At 35.9% G+C, this 23,349-nt stretch overlaps 1 protein-coding gene across 1 annotated transcript in view; it reads left to right on the top strand.

Moving 5' to 3' along the window:
• Window positions 1-437: 437 nt before the first annotated feature.
• The window catches only part of LOC128868417 (homeotic protein distal-less), a 41,271-nt gene continuing 18,359 nt past the window's right edge, over window positions 438-23,349 (top strand). Inside the window, exons 1-2 of the mRNA XM_054110485.1 lie at window positions 438-2,219; window positions 18,610-18,785. Coding sequence (XP_053966460.1) covers window positions 2,092-2,219; window positions 18,610-18,785 — 304 coding nt within the window. The 5' untranslated portion in view covers window positions 438-2,091. The remainder of the gene's footprint in view (window positions 2,220-18,609; window positions 18,786-23,349) is intronic.

Below are 23,349 nucleotides of genomic sequence, written 5' to 3'. Positions count from 1 at the left end.
TCGCTTGCAGCTCCAATTTAACTGCGTTACTAAACTAACCACACTGCTCTGCCTGCAGTCTGATTGGTGAGCAGCCAAAGTGAAAAAGCTGCAATATGTTGAGTGAGTGTGAATCACTGCGCGCAAAGGTACAGCTCTTTCACTCGCACACCTTGCAAAGGTACACAGTTCTCATGGTATAGCGCGCAAAACTGGAATGCTTGCTAACTGGTTTTTCCAGTCCACCAGCAGCTTTTATATTCGCACTTACTTATTCGCGCAAGTCTCCGCTGGCTCGCTTGCACACGCGACAGCGACAAGCGACAAATTGTGCAGTAAGAAACGAAACCAGTATTGCGAGCGTTGCTTAGCCGGTCTTCCGGCTCGTTGGCCAACTAACTGGCTATCGGACTGACAGACGTCGTCGTTGTCGTTGTCGTCGTAGTCGTAGTCGTCGTTGTCGTCGTCATCGTCGGGTTGGAGTGAGCAGCAGCATTGTGTATTCGCGAGCGATTTGCAGCGCAGCAAATGATCACATAATCACGTTGAGGTCGTACGTAGTCATTCACGCACTTTGTTTGTGGTTGGTCGCGCATACAATTCGTTCGCAGTGTTTTGAGTCAACGGGTGATTTTACTGTATGTGGTGGCTACCTCGAAAAATTGATATCGCGCTTAGAAGAGTGTAAACGCCGCCGTTGAGGTATCGCCGTCGTATTAACGTTATCATCAAATGCGCGATTATCGTCGGCGGATTTTTATTAAAATACCTATTAAAAAATATTGTTTCTGATTTATTTGAAAAACACACATAAAAAAAAAAACAAAGCGAATTGTCACTTTTCGAAATAGAATTACGCACAACTGAAAATCGATGCGAATTTTTGGAATATCTAAGAAATAGCAATTCCGTGCAAAATGCGCTGATTTATAGAAAACAAATATTTTGAGTGAATTTGGTGACTTGAAAACATTTCGAAGGACGGATTAAGTCAAGCAAAGCTACATGCATAAAAACACGAATTCTTCAAAAAACTGTGAAAATACGTAAACTAAGTAGAAATAAAGAAAATACTAAGTAAAAACAGTGTGGAACAAGAAAAGTTTTTAACAAGTGAAAATTAAAACGGAAACGAAATTGCCAGCCTTAAAAATCATGAAGTGAGTAAAAAAACTGCTGAAAAAATAATTTTAAAACATTTTTCATTGTAAAAGCTAACCGATTTGAAAATACTATTCAAAAATTCAGATAAACTAAAAAGCAAATATTTCGAATATTTTCCATTCACCAAGTGCTTAACTCTGCGGCAGAATACACCATTTCTTATCTGAAAAAAAAAACCTTATCAATCGGGAACAATTAAAACAGTTGCTAAAGTCACGTGCCCAACCAAATCAACAGCCCCCAACTAGTTTTCCGCCCACGCCAACAGTTACAATAGACAAAAACAAAGTGCACACGCACACATACGCAAATGCACACCAATTCATGAACGGCTAGAAACATTCGTCGAAGAGCGTCCGCGATCGCCGCCGCGTAGCAAATCGTTAATTGCAGTGTAGAAAGTAAAATGACACAAATTATACACTAATTGCAAGTGTAGTTGGAAAGCAAGTCTACTGTATGCGTGCGTTGTTGTTGCAATTGGAAATTCGTTGCTGAAAGAATTGCTTCACTTTTGTCTTAAAGTGCGTGTCATTGTTTACAATAATAAAAATAGCGAACAACTTGACAAGCAGTAGCAACAAAGTAGTGACTGCGAACCAATTTCAAAATTACGGGAGCTGCAGACATACCTGTGCGCAAATATAGTCCCTTTACATACAACCAAATTATATATTGCCACCTTGGTGTGTATTTTTTATACTTGAAATCATTTTTGCAAAATTAATGTCAGATCATTCCTACCAAATAAACAAGTAAAAAAGCTAAAATTAATAAATTAGTAAGAACCCCTTCTCCTAAACCACTAAGAATATTTAATTTTGTGCACGCGTTCCACAAAAAGCCGCCAAAATTCTTGATAAAGTGGCCTCGATAGGCGCCAACACGCTCAACTTCACCGATTTAGGGAGCCCCTATGAGGGGCCTCCCAGTACACCGCAATCCGGCATGGACGCGCCTGATGCACCGCACACACCCAAGTACATGGACGGTGGTACAACAACAACCGGCACACCAGGCGTGCAGATGCCGGGCAAGTCGGCGTTCGTAGAGCTGCAGCAACATGCCGCCGCTGGGTGAGTTACCACTCTTTGGATTAAATCTTCTCTTTTCACAAATGTGGGACCCACAGTTGTAAGCCGTTTCCGAGCGGCAAATGGTTTCTTATGAGGAGCTTTTTCGAGGCAGAAATACACTCGGAGGTTCGCCATTGTCAGGGAGTTCGCTTTTTAATTTTTGGATGTTTGGTATAAAACACATTAAATGGGAATGGAAAATGGAATGATTAAGCAAAATCGATCTTTATGAAATACCCGTTTCCAACCCGGAAAAATACTTAAAATACTGTCATGCCTTATAAAATCTTTTGCCAGACGTACTCGTACATACGGAAAAATCAGTTTTGTTCTACAAAAGTGTAAAGTTTTAGTATTTATTGTAAAGGTGATACACAAATTTCTTTTTTTAATTATAAAAATTAATAATAATAATAAAAAATAATTGAAAAAATTTAAGAATAAATTAAGAATTAAAAATTTTAATTCCTTATAAAAATAAAAAAAATAAAAAAATGTCTATAAAAAAAATTCTTTTAAAAAAAACATTTCCTATAAAAAAATTATTATAAAAATAAATAAAAATAAATAAAAATAACCTATAAAAAAAATTCTTATAAAAATAAAAAACAAAATATTTTTTTAATTAAAAAAAATTATAATAATAAAAAACAATTGAAAAAATGAAAGAAGAAATAAAAAATTAAAAAAAATTAAATTTCTTATAAAAATAAAAATTTCCTATAAAAAATAATCTTATAAAAATAAAAAAAATAAAAATTTCCTATAAAAAATAATCTTATAAAAATAAAAAAAATAAAAATTTCCTATAAAAAAGTTCTTTTAAAAATAAAAACAAAATTTTTTCAATTAAAAAAAATTATAATAAAAAAAATTTAAAAAATGAAAGAAGAAATAAAAAATTAAAAAATTTAAATTTCTTATAAAAATAAAAGTTTCCTAAAAGAAAAATTTTATATAAATAGAAAAAAAAATAAAATTTTCCTATAAAAAAATGATGTTATAAAAATAAAACAAAATATTTTTTTAATAAAACAAAAAAATGATAATCATAAAACAACAATTGAAAACATGAAACAAGAAATAAAAAATTAAAAAAATGTAATAAAAATAAAAGTTTCCTATGAAAAAAATCTTATAAAAGTAAAAACAATATAAAAATTTCCTTTAAAAAAAGTTCTTATAAAAATGAAAAAAAAAATTGTCTTAATTAAAAAAAAAAAATGATTACAATAAAACAACAATTGAAAAAATGAAAGAAGAAATAAAAAATTAATTTTAATTTAATTTCTTATAAAAATAAAAATTTCCTATAAAAAAAAGAATTCTTACAAAAATAAATATAAATATACAGCTGCGGCCAAAATCTTAGTAGTGCACATACGTAAAAAAGGAATGGGTTAAAAAGAGCGTGCTTTTATTAAAAATTTTACTTTTTCCCTCTTATAGCCCAAATGTCAAACAAAACAAGTCCCCGAAAAAAAAAAAATTCCAACGTTTATCTTATTTCAGTAAGGTAAAATAATATTTAGAAAAACTGTAAAACAAAATTGGGATGTTACATGTATTTGAAAAGCGGATCAATTAAGGATCTATTTTGTATTCAAGGCCACTATAGCCTGATCGTAACATAAAAGTCTGCGATGGCCGCCAAAACCGAAATGTTCAATTTTAAATCTTATTTTAAATTTGTTTGCGCTCGCCGTAGGCTTTACTGTTTATCGCTGACGGAAGAACTATAGAACTGAAAGTGTTTTTCCTCACAATTTGTAATAAAATCTTATTTAAGAAAACATCAGCGGTTGCTCGCTGCGTTCCAAAAATAGGCCCATCCATTTGAAGGGAAAATTTAGGGTGCCCAGAGGAAGGAAACATTCGCACTAAATTATTGCTATTTGATAACCCTACTGCACGCTTCGGTGGGTGTGGAATACCATAGCTCTTTGATTTTTTGCCCCAAATCCTTTTTATTTTTGAATGTTGCCTTCCCGACTCGCTTCTTTAAATCTCCCTAAAGGTTTTCAATGGGGCTTAGGTCGGCTGACTGGCTGGGCCAATCCATAACTTTAACATTATTTTGTAAAAACCATTCACGTACTAACATTGAGGAGTGTTTTGAATCATTATTTTGCATAAAAAGCTACTCAAGTAATATTTTCTCCTCAGCAAATGGTAGCATCACATCTTGAAGTATGTCATTGTAAATAACTTTGTCCATTTCACTGGTTAAGAGGTGAATAGGTTCTTCTCCGTGCCAAGAGTAGCATCTCCGAATCGTTAAGTTGCCGGCAAAGTGCTTGACTGGGCTTTGTTTTGTGAACCGCAGTGAAAACTTGTGTCCTTTAGGACGACTGACATTTCGCCCAGCATCATTTTCAAATAAATTTAGTTTGTTGCACCGCGCCAAAGTATGTAATATCATTTTTTCATATCCTCTCTGCTTCAGACCATCGCTTAAGCTCTTGAGCAAAACTTTTTCTCTTTCTTAAGGGGTTAGACTTTTCAAAAAATCAATTTTTGTTTTATTTTATTTCCTTAATGTTCATACATATGTTTAAGAATACACACAGAAAATTTAATATCGTTCCGGTGAATATTTTCAAACTTACACCCAAATTTTAAAAGGCTTTTCAGAGTGCTTGGAAGTAAAAGTCAAACTTTAAACGCGTTTTTCTCAAAATGGTGTTTTCAAAATTCGTTTGACCAACTTTACTCGAAAACAGCGAAAATCGATTAGTCGCAAATTTTAATACGAGCTTCTTAAATATATTTTTTAGTAATTAATCGAAGATTTTTTCTCACGAATAAACATTTTTTTTTATAAACAATTTAAGGCCGAAATTTTGGTCAAAAATCGATTTTGTTTTTTTTTAGAAAGCGCCATTTTGTCACCCTTAAATTTGCTTGTTTCAATAGAGGAACTTTACGACCTTTTCTGCCTGGTAGGTCCATGTTGTACATTCGACGCCGTATAGTTTCAATTGTTGATTTCAGCTGCAATGGCCTCTGTTGACTTAAAAGAATCCCTCTTGGCAAGAGTCAGACTTAAATTATCATCTTTTTTGCCACCCTTTTAAAATAATATTATAATGCAAAAATAACCCGCAATATTTTTTTTATTTTGCTGTTTCGCATTAGCAGACATGAAAATAATATAGAAAAATTCTGAATTCAGTAAAATATGCATGAAAAAAAATCAAATGTAATAAATAGAAGAAAAAACGAGCAAGTCATAAATTTAAAGAATGAAAGTTTTAGAAACGCATTAAGGAGAGGTTCTACATAGTCAAAAGGCCCGAAAATGTGCGTAATTTCATTCTTTTTTTTTTGAGAGTTCATATGTATTTTTTTTTTAACTTTTGTGGCATTTATTTGTCTATATTTTAAAAAGTTTACAAAAATTTTTTGAGTAAAAATAATACAAAATGGCAGCTCCAGCCCGCACTGACGACGGTCGCGCGCGGCGGTGAACAGTGTGCGCGGGGCACTCTACAGCCCTGCCAAGTGATCTGAAACGAAAAAACCAAAAAAAATCTTAAAGTCGATGAAATTTGGGGAGGGCCTTATGAGTTTCCGATTTTTAAAAAAAACCCTTTTTAAAAAAATGGGGACCCTTTGAAAAAAAAAACACCTTTTTTGGCTCTTTTTATTTGTTTTAACGTTAAAAAACAATACCAAAAACTTTTTTTTGACAAAAAAAAAAACGCTTACTGAGGGCCCCCTAAATTGAATAACCTTTTATTTGAGCCACCAAACGTCGAAATCGGTGTAGTCGTTGAAGCTGAATCGCGTCCCGCGGGCAAAAAAAGATATTTTGAGAAAAACGCGTTTAAAGTTTGACGAAGCGGCTCCGAGCGCGCGCTTCGTCTCTCTCGTCTATACGCTACAACTCGTAAAATCAGTTAGATAGGGAAATATCCTTTTGCCTACACATTTTTAAGCCCTTAAGGAGGAAAATAAAGCAAATATAAAAAAATAAGTTTTTTGTTCGATTTTGACTAGAACCTCGCCTAAAATAAAAACCAGTGGCTTCAGTTCAAAAATATCAAATCAGTGAAATCTCGACTCGAAACAATTTGCAGCTAAAGCTTGCCACCAAAGCGCAATTGCCAGCCTATAAAAAAAATTTCGCGTAATTACAATTTTTCTATGACTTTTAAAGTTCTAAATGAGTATAAATAAATATTTCGAAAGCATTGTGGCTCCTTAAAGTTTTTTTTTTCTTGTTTTTAACACATGAAAAGCCGTCAAAATGACAAATTAGCTGGACATTAAAAACATATTTGCGTGAAAAAGAGCAAAACCAATTTGAAATATGACGCTTCGCTTCGCGTTATCAGTAAATCGTGGCAAAACATAAGCGCAGGCGCTGGCATGAAAAATGATTACACAGAAAAAGCACAGCCGCGAAGCAAAGTGAAAAACTGCAATGGCAGTGTACGACAAATGAGAAACGACATTTTGGCCAGAAAAGCAAGTGGCCAACCAAAGAAAAGCACACAAGGTCGTCGACACACCCACGGCAGCTCGGGTTGCGATATGCGGCGCTGTGTTGTGTGCACGTAACAAAAGCAAAAAGTAAACTTCAAATGTGACTTTTGAGAGCCTTCGAAAAAGTAATTTCTTAATAGTTAAATGTTTTGTCTTCTTTATTCCTTAAATAATTAACTCCTTGCTGTTTGGCATTAATCTAAGCAAATTGCACAAACACTTGAACTCTTGACGCGGACACCTTTCTACATTTTTCAAACTCGTGGAAACTGTGCATGTGGCGGAAATGCGAGTAAATTAATAATAAAAATATTCAAGTCGCACAAATAAAAAAATATTATATAATAAAAAATCTTATTCCATTTGATGCGTGGTGCGTTGGCGCGTTGGCGAGTTGGCGCGCTGGCCACCGCACCGCCACCATTTCTACACCCCACGTTGCTGTACTGCCATTGCTGCTGCACATTTAATTTTTGTTATTTTTAATATGAATACTCTAAATGTTGCCTATTTGGTCGCATAGTGCGCGTCATAAAAATTCGTTCAAATTTATGAAGTCCGCAAATGATGAGTGCCCTCATTTTTTTCATTTTTTCTTTCAGCTATTCCTTTTCTCCAATTGCAATGTCCGCGCGAGTTTTTTCTTTATTTATATTCAAATATATGAGTGTGTGTGGCTGCGCGTGTGTGTTGGAATGTGTGTGACGGAAATGTACGTAGCGTGGCGTAGATTCAATTAAAACTGTTGTAAATATTCTGTGCGTGATTTATTTGTGGTGCATGTGTGTCGCAGCTCGAAGTACAGGCGCAAGGCAGCAACCGTCCGTCTGTTCATTGACTTTTGATGGTGATTTTTCGATTAGAATTTGGATTCCTTTGGCAGTGCTGCAAATCGCGGCGACAGGAAGCACTTAATTATTATTGTGCCCTTATATTAATTTAAATTGTGATGTTTTCTACTTTTCCGACATCTTTACAATCGCCCGATAAAATCGGAAATTTTCGGTTGTTTGAAGTCAATACTAAATTTAGTGTTTTGTTGGCTTCAATGAAAAGGTCAAATTTATTTAGTGGTGAGATTAATGCGAGGTTGTGAGATTAGTGAGTTAATTACAAGTGAGAGTGTAAGCGTTGAAGCGTAGATAAAAAACAAAATATTTAAGGAAATTTATTTAATTTACGTGGAAGAGAAACTTAATGCGCCTTAAGCTCGAAAAAAATGAATGTTTTATGAAAGTGACTGAGGGAAGGTGACTTTTCAAGCTTTGCGGATTTTATGCATACATTTGATTTTCGATTTTGGCCGATATTTTTACTCGTAAAAAAGCGGTTTAAATTAAAACCCGACATTTTTTTAATCCATTTTTTTGAAAATGAGAAAAGTAGCGTCACTCTTGGCGCAATAACTCACGAACTAATGAATAGAACATCAGGAAATTTCAACAGCTATCTTTTTAAGGTTAGCACTAACTGAAAAAGAGGTAAATGGGGACTTTTGAGTCAATGTGTTACATCGCCCCTGACATAATTATATATGCATATAAGTATGTTGATAATATCAGCAATTGTGAACTTTTTGTTTGCTTTTAACAGATTTTGAGGTTAGACGCGTTTTGCTGTTCTTAGCAATTTTCGCTATCCAAAAATGTATTAACGAATTTCCATTTTTTTTTGCCAAAAACAGCGGCTGAGTCAACGCATTTAACGGACAGAAATCCCTGCAGCCTTTACGCGTACCCAAAAGCCCATGAAAGTATGGAGAATTGTCATGTTTGAGAAAATAAAGTTCGCTTCGCCGAGTTCGCCAAGTTCGAGGCCATACCAAAAAAGTAATATCAGAAGTGCTTAAAGGATTGAAAAAAGTGTTGGTATGAAGAATTACCTAGAAAATAAATAAATATTTTTCGGGATAAACAAATTAACATTTTTGGTAAAAATAAAAAGGCGCTTCTTTGAACAAACTTCGTATTTTTTTTTATTGGAATTCTTAACTTTTTTATTTAGCTGTTTGAATGACCGAAAAATTAAAATATCTTAAAAAAAATCTTTCGTTAATGAGTTTTCAAATATTTTATGAACTTTTGTTTTAGTGTTCAATGCAGTCTGACAGCTCGCGAAAAAATATAGCACTTCAATTTTTTGCAAGTAGTGGGTATTTATTTTTGAACTTAAATTATTTTTTTTTATAAAAATAAAGTTTATCCTATAATAAAGAGCATCTATTAAAGTTTCAAAAAATTTATAAAAAGCCGACGAGTTCTAATCAAATTTTAATAAATGTTAATCAGAATTCAAAAAAAGAAAACAAAAAAACAAAAAACAAAAAAAATAAAATCCACATGCAGTTTTAGGACCCATTACATTTTAAATAAAATTTTGAAAAAGGAGTGAATTCGTTCACAAATATCATTGATTTTTAATAGATATTTTTCCTTACTTAATTGTCCGTAACATCCCGTTACCGAGTTACAGCCTGCCGAATAATGTCTCGCCAGGTGTCTCTGTTTTCCGCTTAGCTTTTCCAGTTTCTTAAGCCAAGTGAAGCCAGGTCATCTTTAGTTCGGTTCTTCCACCGGCCACGAGGACGTCCTCTTCGCCGTCGACCGCCAATTACCGTTTCGAACAGCTTCTTTGCCGGAGCAGTTCCTTCCATACGGACGACATGACGCAGCCACCTTAATCGCTGCAGCGTGACTCGTTTGACTATGTCAATATCTTCGTAAAGCTCATACCGCTCATGGGTTCATTCGAACGCGGTAACCGTCTTCTACGCGAGCAGGGCCAAAAATCTTGCGAAATACTTTCCTCTTGAAAACTCCAAGAGCGGCTGCATCTGATTGTTTGACTGTCCAGACTTCAGCGTCATAGAGAAACGACGGGATGATGAGCGTCTTGTAGAGTGTAGCTTTCGTTCGTCGAGACAGTGCGCTTTACTACTCAATTGCGTACTTGGCCCTGGCTGTTGGCCTGTTGGCAAGAGTTGTCCTTCGCTTGATTCCTAGCGGTGTTTCATATTTTGTCCATTTCGTGGATTTGTTATAAATAAAAAATGCTCAAAAAATTAATAAAAATCAATGTAGTATTCTAGAAACTTCAAACTTGTACTTTATTAAATCAAAACTTAATGTGCTAAAAAACTGCGTAATCGTTTTTTTAATCTGATAACAAAGTTTGAAATTTTGATGAACGTTTTTCTCACCTTCTAATTTTTGTATAATGTTTGAAATCTGGGTTTGCATGATTTCTTTAGGAATAGATCATTGCCTTTTCTAAAAAAAACATTGAAACATTAAAAACACAAAACACAAAACAGAAAAATACTCAAAAGTTGTCAAAATTTTTAGGTTGTTGAGTTGTCAAATGTTGATATATTTCTTTCGGGGACGGTATACAAATGGAACTCATAATCAGGCTCTGAGTTATTTAATAAAACAAAAAATTCACTCACCAAAATATATTTTGTCGCTTTCAACAAAAATATACTGTGGTTAAAAAGTTAGCTGCCATTTGCTTATAAAAAATAATTAATTATTAACAAAAAAACAAAACGATTAAAAAACAACAAATTTAAATTTTTAATAATTCTTCTAAATTTATTTTGCCAACTAAAAAGTGCTCACAACTGCTACAAGAAATGTATACCAACTACTTTTCCTATACTCGAAGCAATTGTTGTGTCGATTTGCGCAATTTTAGGATGCGCAGTTGTTGTTTTTTTTTTGTCTCAAAAGTGTCGAACTTTGTACGCGCTCTTTGAGTTGGGGTTTTAATATAGGTTGAACGATAGTTTGTGAATTTTCAGCAAAATTCTCTCGAAAAATCAGTGCATTGTGAGCTGTTGCATTGAGTTTTTTTGACACGAAACGATACTTCATTTTTCCCGGCGCAAAAATCTGTCAAAGCAGTTTGAACATATTACTAACAGGGTTGAGAATAGTGCACTAAATAATTAGTGAAATAAGCGGATTTAGTGAATTGAAGATTTAGTGATAATGAAACCTTATTTTAAATAGCACTAAAAAATTAGTGATAGTGCAATTTGGCGGTAGTGCAAAAAGCCCAACCCTGATTACTAGTCTATTAAAATTTGGCCGAATTGATTATTTTACTTAATAGAGTTAAAGTCGAAAAAGAAAAAGACTGAAAGGTTAGCACGGGCTTGCTAGTTTGTTTGTTTTCTAAAAGCATTTCTAACGTCAAATCGTATATTATTGCCTTGCAAAAGCCATGAATAACACTTTACCAAGTTTGATGTTTTCCATTTAGTGAAGTCTGAGTAGCATTTTGTAATTATTGCTGGTTTCTCTGGCAGGAATTCGGAACCACATCATGGTAATATAAAAGAAAGAAAACATTACCTTGATTTCTGTGCAACTTTAATGCAAGACCAGCGGTAATGGTAATGCTTGTATGGGTTAGGCGAAGGTCTTTGTGCACTGCGACCAGATGGATTTGTGGGCCTCGAAGTACTCAATTTTAAATATTTAGTATTGCGAGGAATCGAACCAGCTCCTTAGGAGGATACACTTGTAAGTCTTCATCCTTCAGTAGGTACGGGCCCAGTATTCTCTGTCTCCAGTGTCTTAATGCTTCACAATTGGTGGTCAAGTGTTCTATGGACTCCTCTTCATCACAGCGGAACTTGCATAAACTTGTGCTAGATAATCCTATTATATTGAAATGTTTATTGCAGGCAAAGTGTCCTGTAAGTGCTCCACAGAGTAAGCTGAGGCGCTTTTTGTATAGGGTTAGAACTGATTTTGCTCTGTTGATATGAAAGTTCAGGAACTTTTTGGAGTGATTAAGGCCGTTGTGCTGTTCCAGTATTCCTTGGTGCTATTTGGGTCCACAATTTTTTCGTTTCCTGTTTTAGGTTTTTTTTTTTTTTTGAAGCCGAAAAATTGGGTTGGTCCAATAAATGGCCCTTCCGCCACTTTTTTGGCGCAAAGGTGTGCCTTCTCGTTTCCTTCGTGTTCCTCATGTCCTGATACCCAAACCTGATTAAGAGTGCATTGTTACACTCTATAAGAGCTATTTCATCGCATACCATTTCATTTTAAATGTGTCAGCGAGCAAAGCAGTTCGCTGCGTTTAAGTAATCAAAGCATTGCGAGAACTTCGAGATGTAATTGAAGAGGAGGAGCGCGTGAAGCGGACTCTTTGGGTGAACCCATTTCGTGAGTTACGAGAGCAACACAGTTAGAGGCACATCTGCTGAGAGAAATCTTATGGGAAATGGAGGTGATTTTAGAAAGTTTCGAAGAATCATCGTAGACAAATTTGAGTTTTTGCTTAGGTAAAATAATTAAAAAAAATATATTTATTAACATACATATGTATATATATTTCTGTAATACTCAATATCCAAATACTGTTATTTCGCGAATTTCACTGTTTCCCGCTTCATCGACTTCAAAGTAAATTTAACGTATTAGCTGTCAAACCTTGAATTTAATAGTTCATGGCATGCGATCAAAAGCATACGATATATCCTACTTCTTCTTGATACCTTTTTGCCATCAACGGTCTATACAAGCGACTTATCTCTTGCGCAGTATCTTATGAGAGCGCCTATAGCAGTTATAGATGGCCAGTGACGTTTATTTCTGACAAAAAAACTACGAATTTTGCGATATGTTGTTCTTAGAGGTCGCCCATTTTCATAACAAGTTTCTATCGCATGAAGTTGTACCTCCGTCTACTTGGTAAATGTCAAAGAAGTACCGTACAAAATCAAGTACCGTCTAGGAACTCAAAGCTAGGAGTCACTTTTGAAAGGCCCTTGCCGCGTTACCGTTTGAATCCTGCTTGTTTGGCGCTGTACGCAGGTTTTGACATGTGACTGTCTGCCTTTAGGTTTTGTGGCTTGTTTTGAGCGGTTTTCACGTGTGTTTGCCAAAAGTAAAATAATAAAACACGGAAATAGAAGCGACTTCCATGCAATAACAGTGGTCACGCACACAAATGGCCATGACATGCCTACGTACATGTGTATGTGCAGACAAACATATGCTGTAATTTAGCAGACGTACTGGTTTCACATGTATTTGTGCGGTGCGAACACCGAAATAGCTGAGCAATCGCATTATGAGCAGTGCGACTCAGGCCCAACCCGAAAACCACAAAATGTCTGCCTGCGGCGTATCAAATATGTGTTTACATATTTACATACATACATATGTATAAGTGCATACATATGTGTATGTAGATAATTCGCATATGAACACTTACATAGTTGCATCTCATTTTATTGACTTTGTTATTTATTCGTTTATTGTGTTGTAGTTTAGCTCTTCGATTCCGTTTGATTTGCGCTGATTTTTCTCTGGCACTCGTTTCCGATAAGCAAAATGCTGAAAATATTGCTAAACATTCTGTAGAAAGTATGTATTTATATTTCGAATTTATATTCAGACTTAATTTGAAAGACAAACGGGCGCTCCCGTAGAGTTTCGATGTACACGGTTTTTGTTTCTTTAGTGATTTGCGGCAATTTCATTTTTTGTGGGCATTAGTATTAGGTGCTGTGTCAGCCATAAAGATCTCAGCATTCCGTATACTTTACCAATTGTACTATAGATATGATTATCCTAAGTTAGCGTTCTATTAAGTAAGTAAGTCTCGGTTTTTAGCTACATTGACACACGGTACTCCCGATCTGTTTAATAAAGTTTTGTCATAAACATTGAAGTCGAAATGTTCTTTAAAGATAGCATTACTTGCGAGTTATTTGGCTTCAAGACCAGACCATTGTTACTTGCCCGCTCGTTGACTGAGTCTAGGCCCCTGTTTAGGTTATGTATACAAGTTGCTAGAGAGATAAGGAGGAAACACTGAGAAAACTGCTACATATTTGTATCGACCGTAATATTTTCATAAGACCCAGCTTGGATAGCTTATGATATATGTATAAGTACAAATATACTCGTATTTCGGAAATTATTCGAGAACAATAAAAGGCATAGAATTGGCAAGCTGACAAAGACGAGGTATTAGCGATTTTAGCTATTTTTCATGCATTATTTAGAAGTAAGGCTGATACCTTTAAAAACGCCTATGTATTTCATAGAAATGCATCTGTATATATTTCTCGAAACGTCGAAACGCCAAAACAGCAAACCAAAAACCGACTAATCAATAAAGCAGCCAACCAACCAAAAATTAATGACCTCAAACAAATATGCAAATACACATTTTTATGTACATACACATGTATGTATGTATATATGTACATATATGATAATAAATATATATATGTGTTATACATATGTATGTGTGTATCTACATCGGTTTCTAGTTCTTGACTGTTTGTTTTGAGTGTTTAATTTTTCTTGATTTTGTTTCGGCTCACTTTTTGTTTTTTTGTTGTTGTTGTTTTTCTATTATTACTTTTTCGCCACCATTTTACTGTATTTCCTTTCCCATATGTGCTATATTTAATACATACAAGTATTTTTGTATTGACCACAAACCGAAAACCACAAGCAATCACCTCCACCTGTACGCCATCTGTGTGCGGCAACTACTCGCTCCGGGCCGTCAAATGTCGCTGAGAATTTCGTGTGGTGAACTCAAGTGTTTCTCATGTTAGCGTTTATCCTGCAGGACCCACTCATTTCTGGACGCCCATAATTTTTGTTTTACATCTACGAGGTGTTGGAATAATATTTACTTGCTTATTTATAGACGGACTAAGCATTGCGGTGAAGAGTATACGATAGACATACATATGGACGAGCATAGTAAATATGGAAGGCCATTTGTGTACGCTTAATATATATGATAGTAAGAATGTGCATACATATTGATTTTTCGCCGCGATCATTCCTGTACATACATACGCACATATATTAAAATTCGTCAAAGCGTGCAGTGAAGCGTAAAAGTTCGATAGGCCGCTTGTCTGTATTGTACATATGCATGTATGTATGTACATATGCATGTATATGCGTATATATGTATGTATGTATGCATGTACTATTTGCGTGTGTGAATCCGACGGCTTGGAGCCAGTTGATGAAGTCATAAAAAAGTTTTACATTCATACTGAATTATGTATGAATTTATACAAAACTTTTTACATACCCACAAGTCATTCTCCGGTAGACCGCAATGGTTGGTCAACATAAATGGAATTTAATATGTTTACTAAGGCCAAATTAAAGGTAGCGAGAGAAGTTACAACATTTTTATTGAATTATGAAAGTTCCTGGTATCGCTCCAAAGGGACTTGATTTTTATTTATTTATTCAGCTAAGATGTTAGGGCGGGTATGGAAGACTTTTAGCCTTTTATAATACAGCTAAAGAATGAAAGGTTCAACATTTAAAAACTGAATTCTAAACTTAAAACTAAAAGCTAACAATCAGTCGTTACACCTGGGCTGAAAAGTGTCGGGCCTAAAACATAGATGACACTAAAAAATCAGCTATCAAAATTTAATGATATTCTATTCGTTAGTGCGTGAGTTATTGTGCTAATAGTGCCGCTATTTTTGTTATTTTCAAACCAATGGATTAAAAAAATTTCGGGTTTTAATTTAAAATACTTCTTGATGGGGGAAAATACCGTTAAAGCGAAGCAGTGTCTTGAAAAGTGTTGTGGGGTCTGCGCTCCATCAGAAACTACAAATAAACGATGGTATGCCGAGTTCAAGAGTGGTTCTAGAGACACTACACAGACAAGATGCACAACGCAGTGGATATCCAAATGAGGCGGTAACACCAGAAAGCGATCAGAAAATTCACGAAATCGTTTTGAGTTACCGAAAAGTGAAGTTGTGTGAGTTAGTTGACATCGTCAAGATATCAAAAGGACGAGTTGGCTTTCCATTGCAAGCGCATTTGACTATGAGAAAGTGGGTGCCGCGTTTGCTCACTGTTTTGTTTCACCAAGACAACGCACCGTACCACAAGTCAAATTTATATAGTTTCGCCGTTGTTTTGATTGTAATCTTGCCAACATTTGGCGGCTCCCAGCGTCTGCTGGCTGTTCGCAGACCAAAAAATAAATAAATTCTCGCCGGTAAAAAATTTGGATCGTATGAAGAGGTTAACGCTGAAACTACGCAAAAGACAAATCGTTCTACAAAAGTGGTATTGCAATCTTAGAACGGCGCTTGAATGATTGCGTTATTCTTGATGGAAGTTACATTGATGAATAAAGTTAATTTTGAACAAGCAAGACGTGTTTTCTTTGTTAAGCCCGGGACTCTTCAGCCTATATTCCATAAAGGCAGTGAGTCAAAGGCGGCCGCCGTAGCCGAATGGGTTGGTGTGTGACTGCCATTCGGGAGTGCGCAGGTTCGTATCTTCGTACATGAAACACCAAAACGATAGAAAGTTTTTTCTAATAGCGTTCGTTCCTCGGTAAGCAAAGGCAAGCCTCCGAGTGTATTTCTGCCATGAAAAGGTTACTCATAAAAACCATTTGCCCAACGGAAGTGTATGCGGAAATTATTTTTTTTTTTAATTAGTTCAACCTGTGTCAGGTATACGCATATTTGGGGAAGTCAAGTATGATAGATTACAAGGCTTGGTCATCCGAAGCAAAACTGTGAGAGTACCTTTGGCTGCCATGTCATATACTCCTGAGATCTTATGCTAGTCGAATCAGTCGTTGTTTAAACGTTAACGAGCTAGGTAATGAGCGATGGCTACATTGATTTCTTCGTATATCACCAAAGCAATCTCGGTTTTTGCCGACCTCTGTGGTAAGCAAACCCGCTGTCATAACTCTGGTTACGTCAGCAAATCAGTTGATTCCTACAAAATCGCAGGGAACCGTTTAACAGTTTGAATTTGAATTTGAATAGGTCGAACAAAGGAGCACCAAGATATTTGGTGGCTCCTAAAACCCTTAAGCCAAAAAGTATTTAGAGCTCTGAAAAGAGAGCAGATAGTCAAGGAGGAAAGGAGAAAAGTATCAGAGAAAGAGATAGGAAAGAATAGACGTTAACGGTTTGATGTTGGCCACACCTTCTGAATTCTCTTCACCGTTTAATATTCCTGATTATAAATTATTTTATTTTCATTAAATAAGATCGTGCCAATTACTTTACATTTTTCACACATTACTTTAAAATTAACCACAAAATTCAACCTCATTTTAAAGTTAAAACTTTGTTTTTGTGACAAAATGCCTTTTATGTTGACTAGGACAGAGTTAAAATGGTGTTTCTTATAAAACAAAATTTCAATCGGTAAAACCTTTTTATAACTTCTCAATGACTGTGGACAAAACGTAGTGTAAGCGATTTCGGCGCCACAAGAAAATAAACACGCAACCAAGAAAATACTTCATAATTCATGGTGTGAAATATTAGTTCTTGAAAGAAGATATTAGAGGTAGTTTTATTTAAACTCTTCATTATCATCTCAACTTGGATCTCCCTTGTTTTTGTAGCACTATCGATTTCGGCTTGAGTAGTCTTCTTTCCACTCATGCTGCCCCATTGCCCGTCACGCGTAAAACTACACGCATTTCATCATATCGTGTCTTGGAAATAGTTCTGTAATCTCATTAGTGGTTTCTTCATACGTTCATTTATTTTTTTCATAGTTTCCAGCCTCCTCAAGTATTTCTCTTTACTGGTCGCCATTGCCAACGTTTAAGCGCCGTAGAAGCGATAAATCGATGAATAGATGCTTTGAATTTTTTATTCATTAAAAAGCGTTGTTTGCATTGCATTGTTATTGCATAGAGCTGTTCTCGATTACATAAATGTTTTCACCCCTTCAAACTCGTACCAGTTTATATTCAGTGGCCTTCTTCTGCTCTCGGATGTCAACAGAATCGTGTATTTAGTCTTAGATAGATTCAGTTTTACGCCAATCTTCGTTGCAGCGTCGTCAACAATGCTTAGGCCTTCCACTAGTCTTCGTAAATTGAAAACCAGTGCAGTGCTATCTGCATAGGCAAATATCTGTGCCATGTGTACTTTGAAATTAATATTGAGCAAACCAAAGGTTGTAAAGGACGGGATATTTCCTTCCTAACTTCTGGCTGTGCTAACTTATCATCACTGGATTAATGTATTATCTTTGCGTGCATATGAAAAGTAGTTAGAGTGCCGATATTTGCTGTTTATTAAGTTAAAAGAAGGCTGGGTTGAAATTGAAATATGACAAAGGCGAGTCAAGAAGCACTGAGAGATTGGTAACTCCTAAAACACTCATGCTAAAAAGGCAATTTTATTTAAAGATCTGGAAAATTAAAGGTTAGATAGTCAAGGAGGAAAGGAGAGAAGCCACGAAGCCAGAAAGAGACAGGCTAGAATACAAAGAGAGGCACTAGAAAGAGATAGCTAGTCCCGTGAGAACTTTCTAGATTCTTAGGCAAATCTGAAAATACTAAGTTTGAGAGATTATTTTGACTCATTCTCATGAATGGAACATAGACAGAGACAGATATAGCTAGTCCCGTAAGAATTTTCTAGATTCTTTGGCTAATCTGAGAGAATAAATTTGACTCCTTCTCATGACATCGCAAGCCAAAATTCGTAGCCTTAGCCTAGCAAAGGCAGGTGCTCTAGTGCTATCCGTCTCCTCTAAGCAAGACAGGCAAATCAGGTCCTCAATGATTCCAATAGTGGTCATATGTTGACCCCATGGGTTGTGTTCTGTAATAATACCGACCATCTTTTCTTCAACCGAAAGTCTTTTCTACTAAGTTTTAGAAGAAAGTTCGACAGTTTTCTGTTCGGGCTTGTGACAACAATGTGAAAATGTCAAACCTGTTTGTTAGCAACTACAGAAAATGTGGTTTGAAACACATACAATTTTTGCTTTTCTCTTTTTTCGTCTAGTGTTTCTTATAGCTTTCGCAGCAATTTATGTACAATGAATACAAAATTTAAAAATAATTTTAATATTTTCTCTATTTTTATTTCTCCTTACAGTTACGGTGGCATACGTGGTGGTTATCAACATTTTGGTCCACAAGGTGGACAGGACTCTGGATTTCCAAGTCCACGCAGCGCCTTAGGTTATCCTTTCCCGCCCATGCATCAGAACTCATATTCCGGCTATCATTTAGGCAGTTATGCGCCGCCCTGCTCGAGTCCACCAAAGGATGGTGAGTATGAAAACAATGAAAAAAGCTTAGCTTCTTTTGCCAGTGGTCAAGCCAAATAATAATCGAAGATTCCTAAACATAAAATATTAAATACTAAATAGTAATAAAAATATAGCAAAATGAAAAAAAAAAATGTGTTAAACAAATACTTAGTAACACTGGCCCAGCAGTAAACAAACTGAAATGCGATGAATAAGCGCAAATAAACAAATATTAACGTAGCAAAACAAATATACACTAAACTACTTAGTAAATGAATGTGACTCAAAAAACATAGCCTTGTGAGGCGAACTCAAAACGAACAATTGACCTCTGTTGTACCAATAAAAACACAAATCGAATGGCAGACACGCGATTTCCCAAGGAATTAACTTAGTGTTTCAGCGCTCAACCGAGAGCGACATCTGCGCTTGGGTGACAATTGCAAAGTACTCTACAGGCCGCCATTCAATGTTCCATGTGTACATATGCATATATTTATAAAGTAATAAAGGTGCATATGTATGTGTGTGTACATGTATATGTGTAAATGAAGTTCTAAATGCACATACAATTTCGTTTCTATGCTTGCTCTACCGCTGCACAAATGTGTCACGTTAGTTCGTATTTTGCCGCCCTTTTCGTAGACAACAGAAAAAAAAACATTTTTATTTCATTTACTTTTTTAGTTTGTCTGCGTTTCCATTCCGTTCAGTTTTCGTTTGGGTTGCTGACACACTCGAGAAAAGGACAAACAAGATTTTTATCTAGATGGTTTTTTTTTGTGGTGCAATGTACAGCACTTTTAGTATTGGTTGTTGTTGATTTTGTGCATTGTGTTTGGGTAAAAACATACTATTTGCCTGCATAATGATCGATTGAGACGTATGTATCTATGCACACTTACATATATCACACATGAAATGTATGTGCGGTTGTATATTCTTATGTAAGGCTTCAGCGACCACGGCCCAATGGGACTTTGTGTTGACAATTTCAGTGGTTGTAGTTGTTGTTAATACTTTATATTTGTTTTTATGGTACCCAACATTTACTGTTTTTTTGTTTTCTTTGTCATATCGTATGTATCTCTCTTGTGCCCTTTGTAAGCACTCGTTCACACACACACACACATACATATAGGGCTTATTCTCATGCATTTCACTTCCATGTTTGTTGCTATAATACCCCATTCCAAAAAATGGTGGCAGCAATTGTGCTAATCGTTTGGTTAATCGTGCGGCCATTGTCAGTTACTCTCTCCGTACACTCACAGCCTTTTACTTGTATTTAATTTACTCTTATTAATTTTGAGCGTTTTCGATTAATCCTATAATCGAAATCTGCGATTGGGTGAGAATTTATTTGTTTATTTTTTTAAAGCTTGCTTCTTACGAGGCTTTATGCATTTGTCTGCTTGTTTGTTTGTTTCTTAAAGTGGCAAATGACAATGACATGCATTTTAACACAAATCTCCATAGAAGAGCAAAGAAATTGGAAGTGAGTACCATTTAGTCGAACATTTGCCGTACACACAAAGCTAAACGCAGAAAGACGATTGTCAACGACTGTGGTTGAAGGTGTACAACAACAAAGTCGACAACTTTATTCAATTGCTGCCGAAGCTGTGACTGCTCTGCTGGCGGGGGATTCTCGAGTGCGCGCCACGTTAACAAAAGGCGAAATGAAGTGAATTAAAGATGACGCCAAACATAAGCGAGAATAAGAAATAAAAAATAAAAAGAAAACGCAAACAACAACTACAAAAAACGAAACTCACCGAAGGTATCTCAAACTTACAATGAAAGTATCAAAAACTACAACTTAAAACGCGTGAAATGTTGGTACTCAACAGTTCAACAACTTTAATCTTCGATACTTCGAAACTGACGTTCTTTTTCACTCTTTATGTCACACCGACTTAATTTTTGAGCTACATGCTTGACTCCTCTTCAGTGGTTCGTTGGCGAAGAACATTTTTTTCATCATTTCGATTTGTCCAGATTTGGTGTTATTTTGCCTGTACATAAGTCGCCTTCGTTTCATTTGCGTCAGCTGCTGATTTTCAATTAAATTTGTATAAGCAGGGAAGGAGTTCTCATTATTATGCCAAACTAGTGGTGGCACGACTATTTTTTACTCGTTTGCTTCACTTCGCTTTGTCTTGCACTGTGCATTTCTTTATATGTATCAATGCATAAAACTTATAAATAAAGATTGACAAAAACGCCCAAACAAGCCAACTTTTGCATTGAGCACTTTTTGCATGCGTATTCGTCTCGATTTGAGTTTGGTTGCCTAAGTTGTTGTTGCGGGTGTGAAACCATTTGCGGTTAAATTACTCTCGACGCAGTCACTTTCCATAAAGGACTTAAAATGTATAACTTGCTGAAATTATAAGTATAAAGAAAGGAATAAAGATAAAAACTAGAATACAAATTTATAAAGGTATTCACGAAGCTCCTTGTAAAGGAACGGAGAGCAGAAGGCATACAAATTACAATATTCTTAAACCATCTGAAGCCCTATGCTCCATTGGAAGAAGATTATAGGCGTAGTAGTATGATAGTAGTAATTGAATGCACCAAATATCAACTAGAAAACTGCTGAAACTGATGAGGAAATAAACTGCTTTTAGTCAGATGCACCTGGCGTTATGAACTTTCAGAGTGTTTTAAGATATTTTGTGCAATTTTTATGAACTAGAAGTATGCATACTTAAAAATAGAGGCATTATTTTTTATTTTGTAATCCTAAGTCGTTGATCTCTACCTTTTTGATTTTGTGCAATATGATAATATGCAATTTATATGAATAAAGCTAGGTTGAACTTGTAGAATAAATGTCTTAAACCAAAGTGGATAGACTCGAACGAACACAAGTATGATATCAGTTAAGAAGCTGGAGAGGGTTCAAAGGTCTGCCCTCACTCGAATCAGTGGAACCCTACGAACCACTTAGATTCTAGCGCTTAACGCTATACTGAATGTGATACCCGTGAACATTGCAGGAAAAACTGCCTATACATGCGTCGCAATCAGATTGAGGTGTTCGGGCTATAAGCTAGACTTAAGCTGCAGATACTCTAGTATTCTTAACAACGTTGAGTTCATCCCCAAAGAGCTGGATCAATGTGTACCCTCACTAGATCCGAGCGGAACTTTTTCCATTCATATCCCCTCAAGGGAAGAGTGGGCAGGGTGTAACATTAGGATGGGCATGGCAAACATGTTTGCGGATGGTGCGAAGTTGGACATTCTTCCGTCCGGTGGCGGAGTATTCTGCAAGGAGCTTCCCATCAAGCTCGAATTTAGGTTTCCGGAGTACTGTGGTGTTTTTCAAGCGGATGTAGCGCCGATTAAGGAAGCAGTGGATGTAAATACCTACTCCGACAGTCAAGCGGCAATTTGGACTTTGGCTCGTTGCTTGTGCCTGACTTCTCCCTCGATTGCATCCGAATACTACGATATTTACCTCATTTGGGACCCGGTCACAGCGGCATAAAGGGAAGCTGTTGCGCTGATGAGCTCGCTGGACAGGTCACCCTAGAGACGGTTTCATGGTAAAATGAATGGATTGGGGTTCCCTTTTGAGAGCCTGTGGACTGCTGAGGGAAAGATGGTCTCACGTCAACTCATCGAGCGCTGAGTTATTGCGCAAATCGCCACTGTTGGTCATCATACTCTAATTCAAAACCCCGTCTTCCTTCTGTCTAGTTCCTTGCATTCTCCTAACCCCTCCCTCCCACTGTATGATAGCACAAGGGAAAAATTTTGATTTTTTGCCAAGTGGGCACCTTGCAAGGGCAGCAATTTATCTTAACCTAGGATGTTTCCTATTTCACCACTTCAACTAATCGCCCAGTTGTTATTTGAATACCATTTTTATCCTTCGAAAATATGTAGTTAACAAACATCTATTCAAGCCATAGGTTCCATTAAGAAATATCAGTAATATTTCTTATTTTGAGAATTTTTCCAGGGCTTTTTTTCGTAAGATCCCTGCGTAGATTATTTTGTTTAAAAATATGAATTATCATAAGTAAATGCAAAATAAAAAATATGCGTTTGAAAGGCTTCTGAACGCTTAGCTGATCGCAAACAGTAAACGGCCCTATTAATTGCACCTGAATATGATTAGCTCACCTGCTCTTCAACTAGCAATGCCTGGTAGCGCTTTGCCCTCGCATTAAAAGGTTCCTAATAGTTGTCACCAAATAATAATAATCGAGCGTTTAGTGTCTAACTGATCGGGAATTTAGTCAAGCGCTACATTTTACTGCCCACATACATACATACATACATACATATGTACACGCGCTCATACTTATGTAGGTACAAACGTCCTTCCGTACGTGCAAACACCGAACTGCTGCCGCTGCTGCATTGTCCATTCGATGAGCTCTCAAGTGGAAAGATGAATTCGTTGTGATTAGAAAAAACGATTCATCTTTTCTATCGGCGCTTAGGTTTTGTTTTTGGTGTTTTTGTTTTCTTTTGTTGTTTATGAAAGGTATTTACTGTAAAAGTCTTTTTATTTATTTTTTATTTTTTATTACTTTTTTTTTTAGTTTTTTTCTTTCATT

The sequence above is a fragment of the Anastrepha ludens genome, chromosome 6 (genome assembly GCF_028408465.1).
Source record: "Anastrepha ludens isolate Willacy chromosome 6, idAnaLude1.1, whole genome shotgun sequence".
Classification (NCBI taxonomy): Eukaryota; Metazoa; Arthropoda; class Insecta; order Diptera; family Tephritidae; genus Anastrepha; species Anastrepha ludens.
The sequence above is the reverse complement of the archived record's forward strand: the minus strand, read 5'-3'. Positions and strand labels throughout refer to the sequence as shown.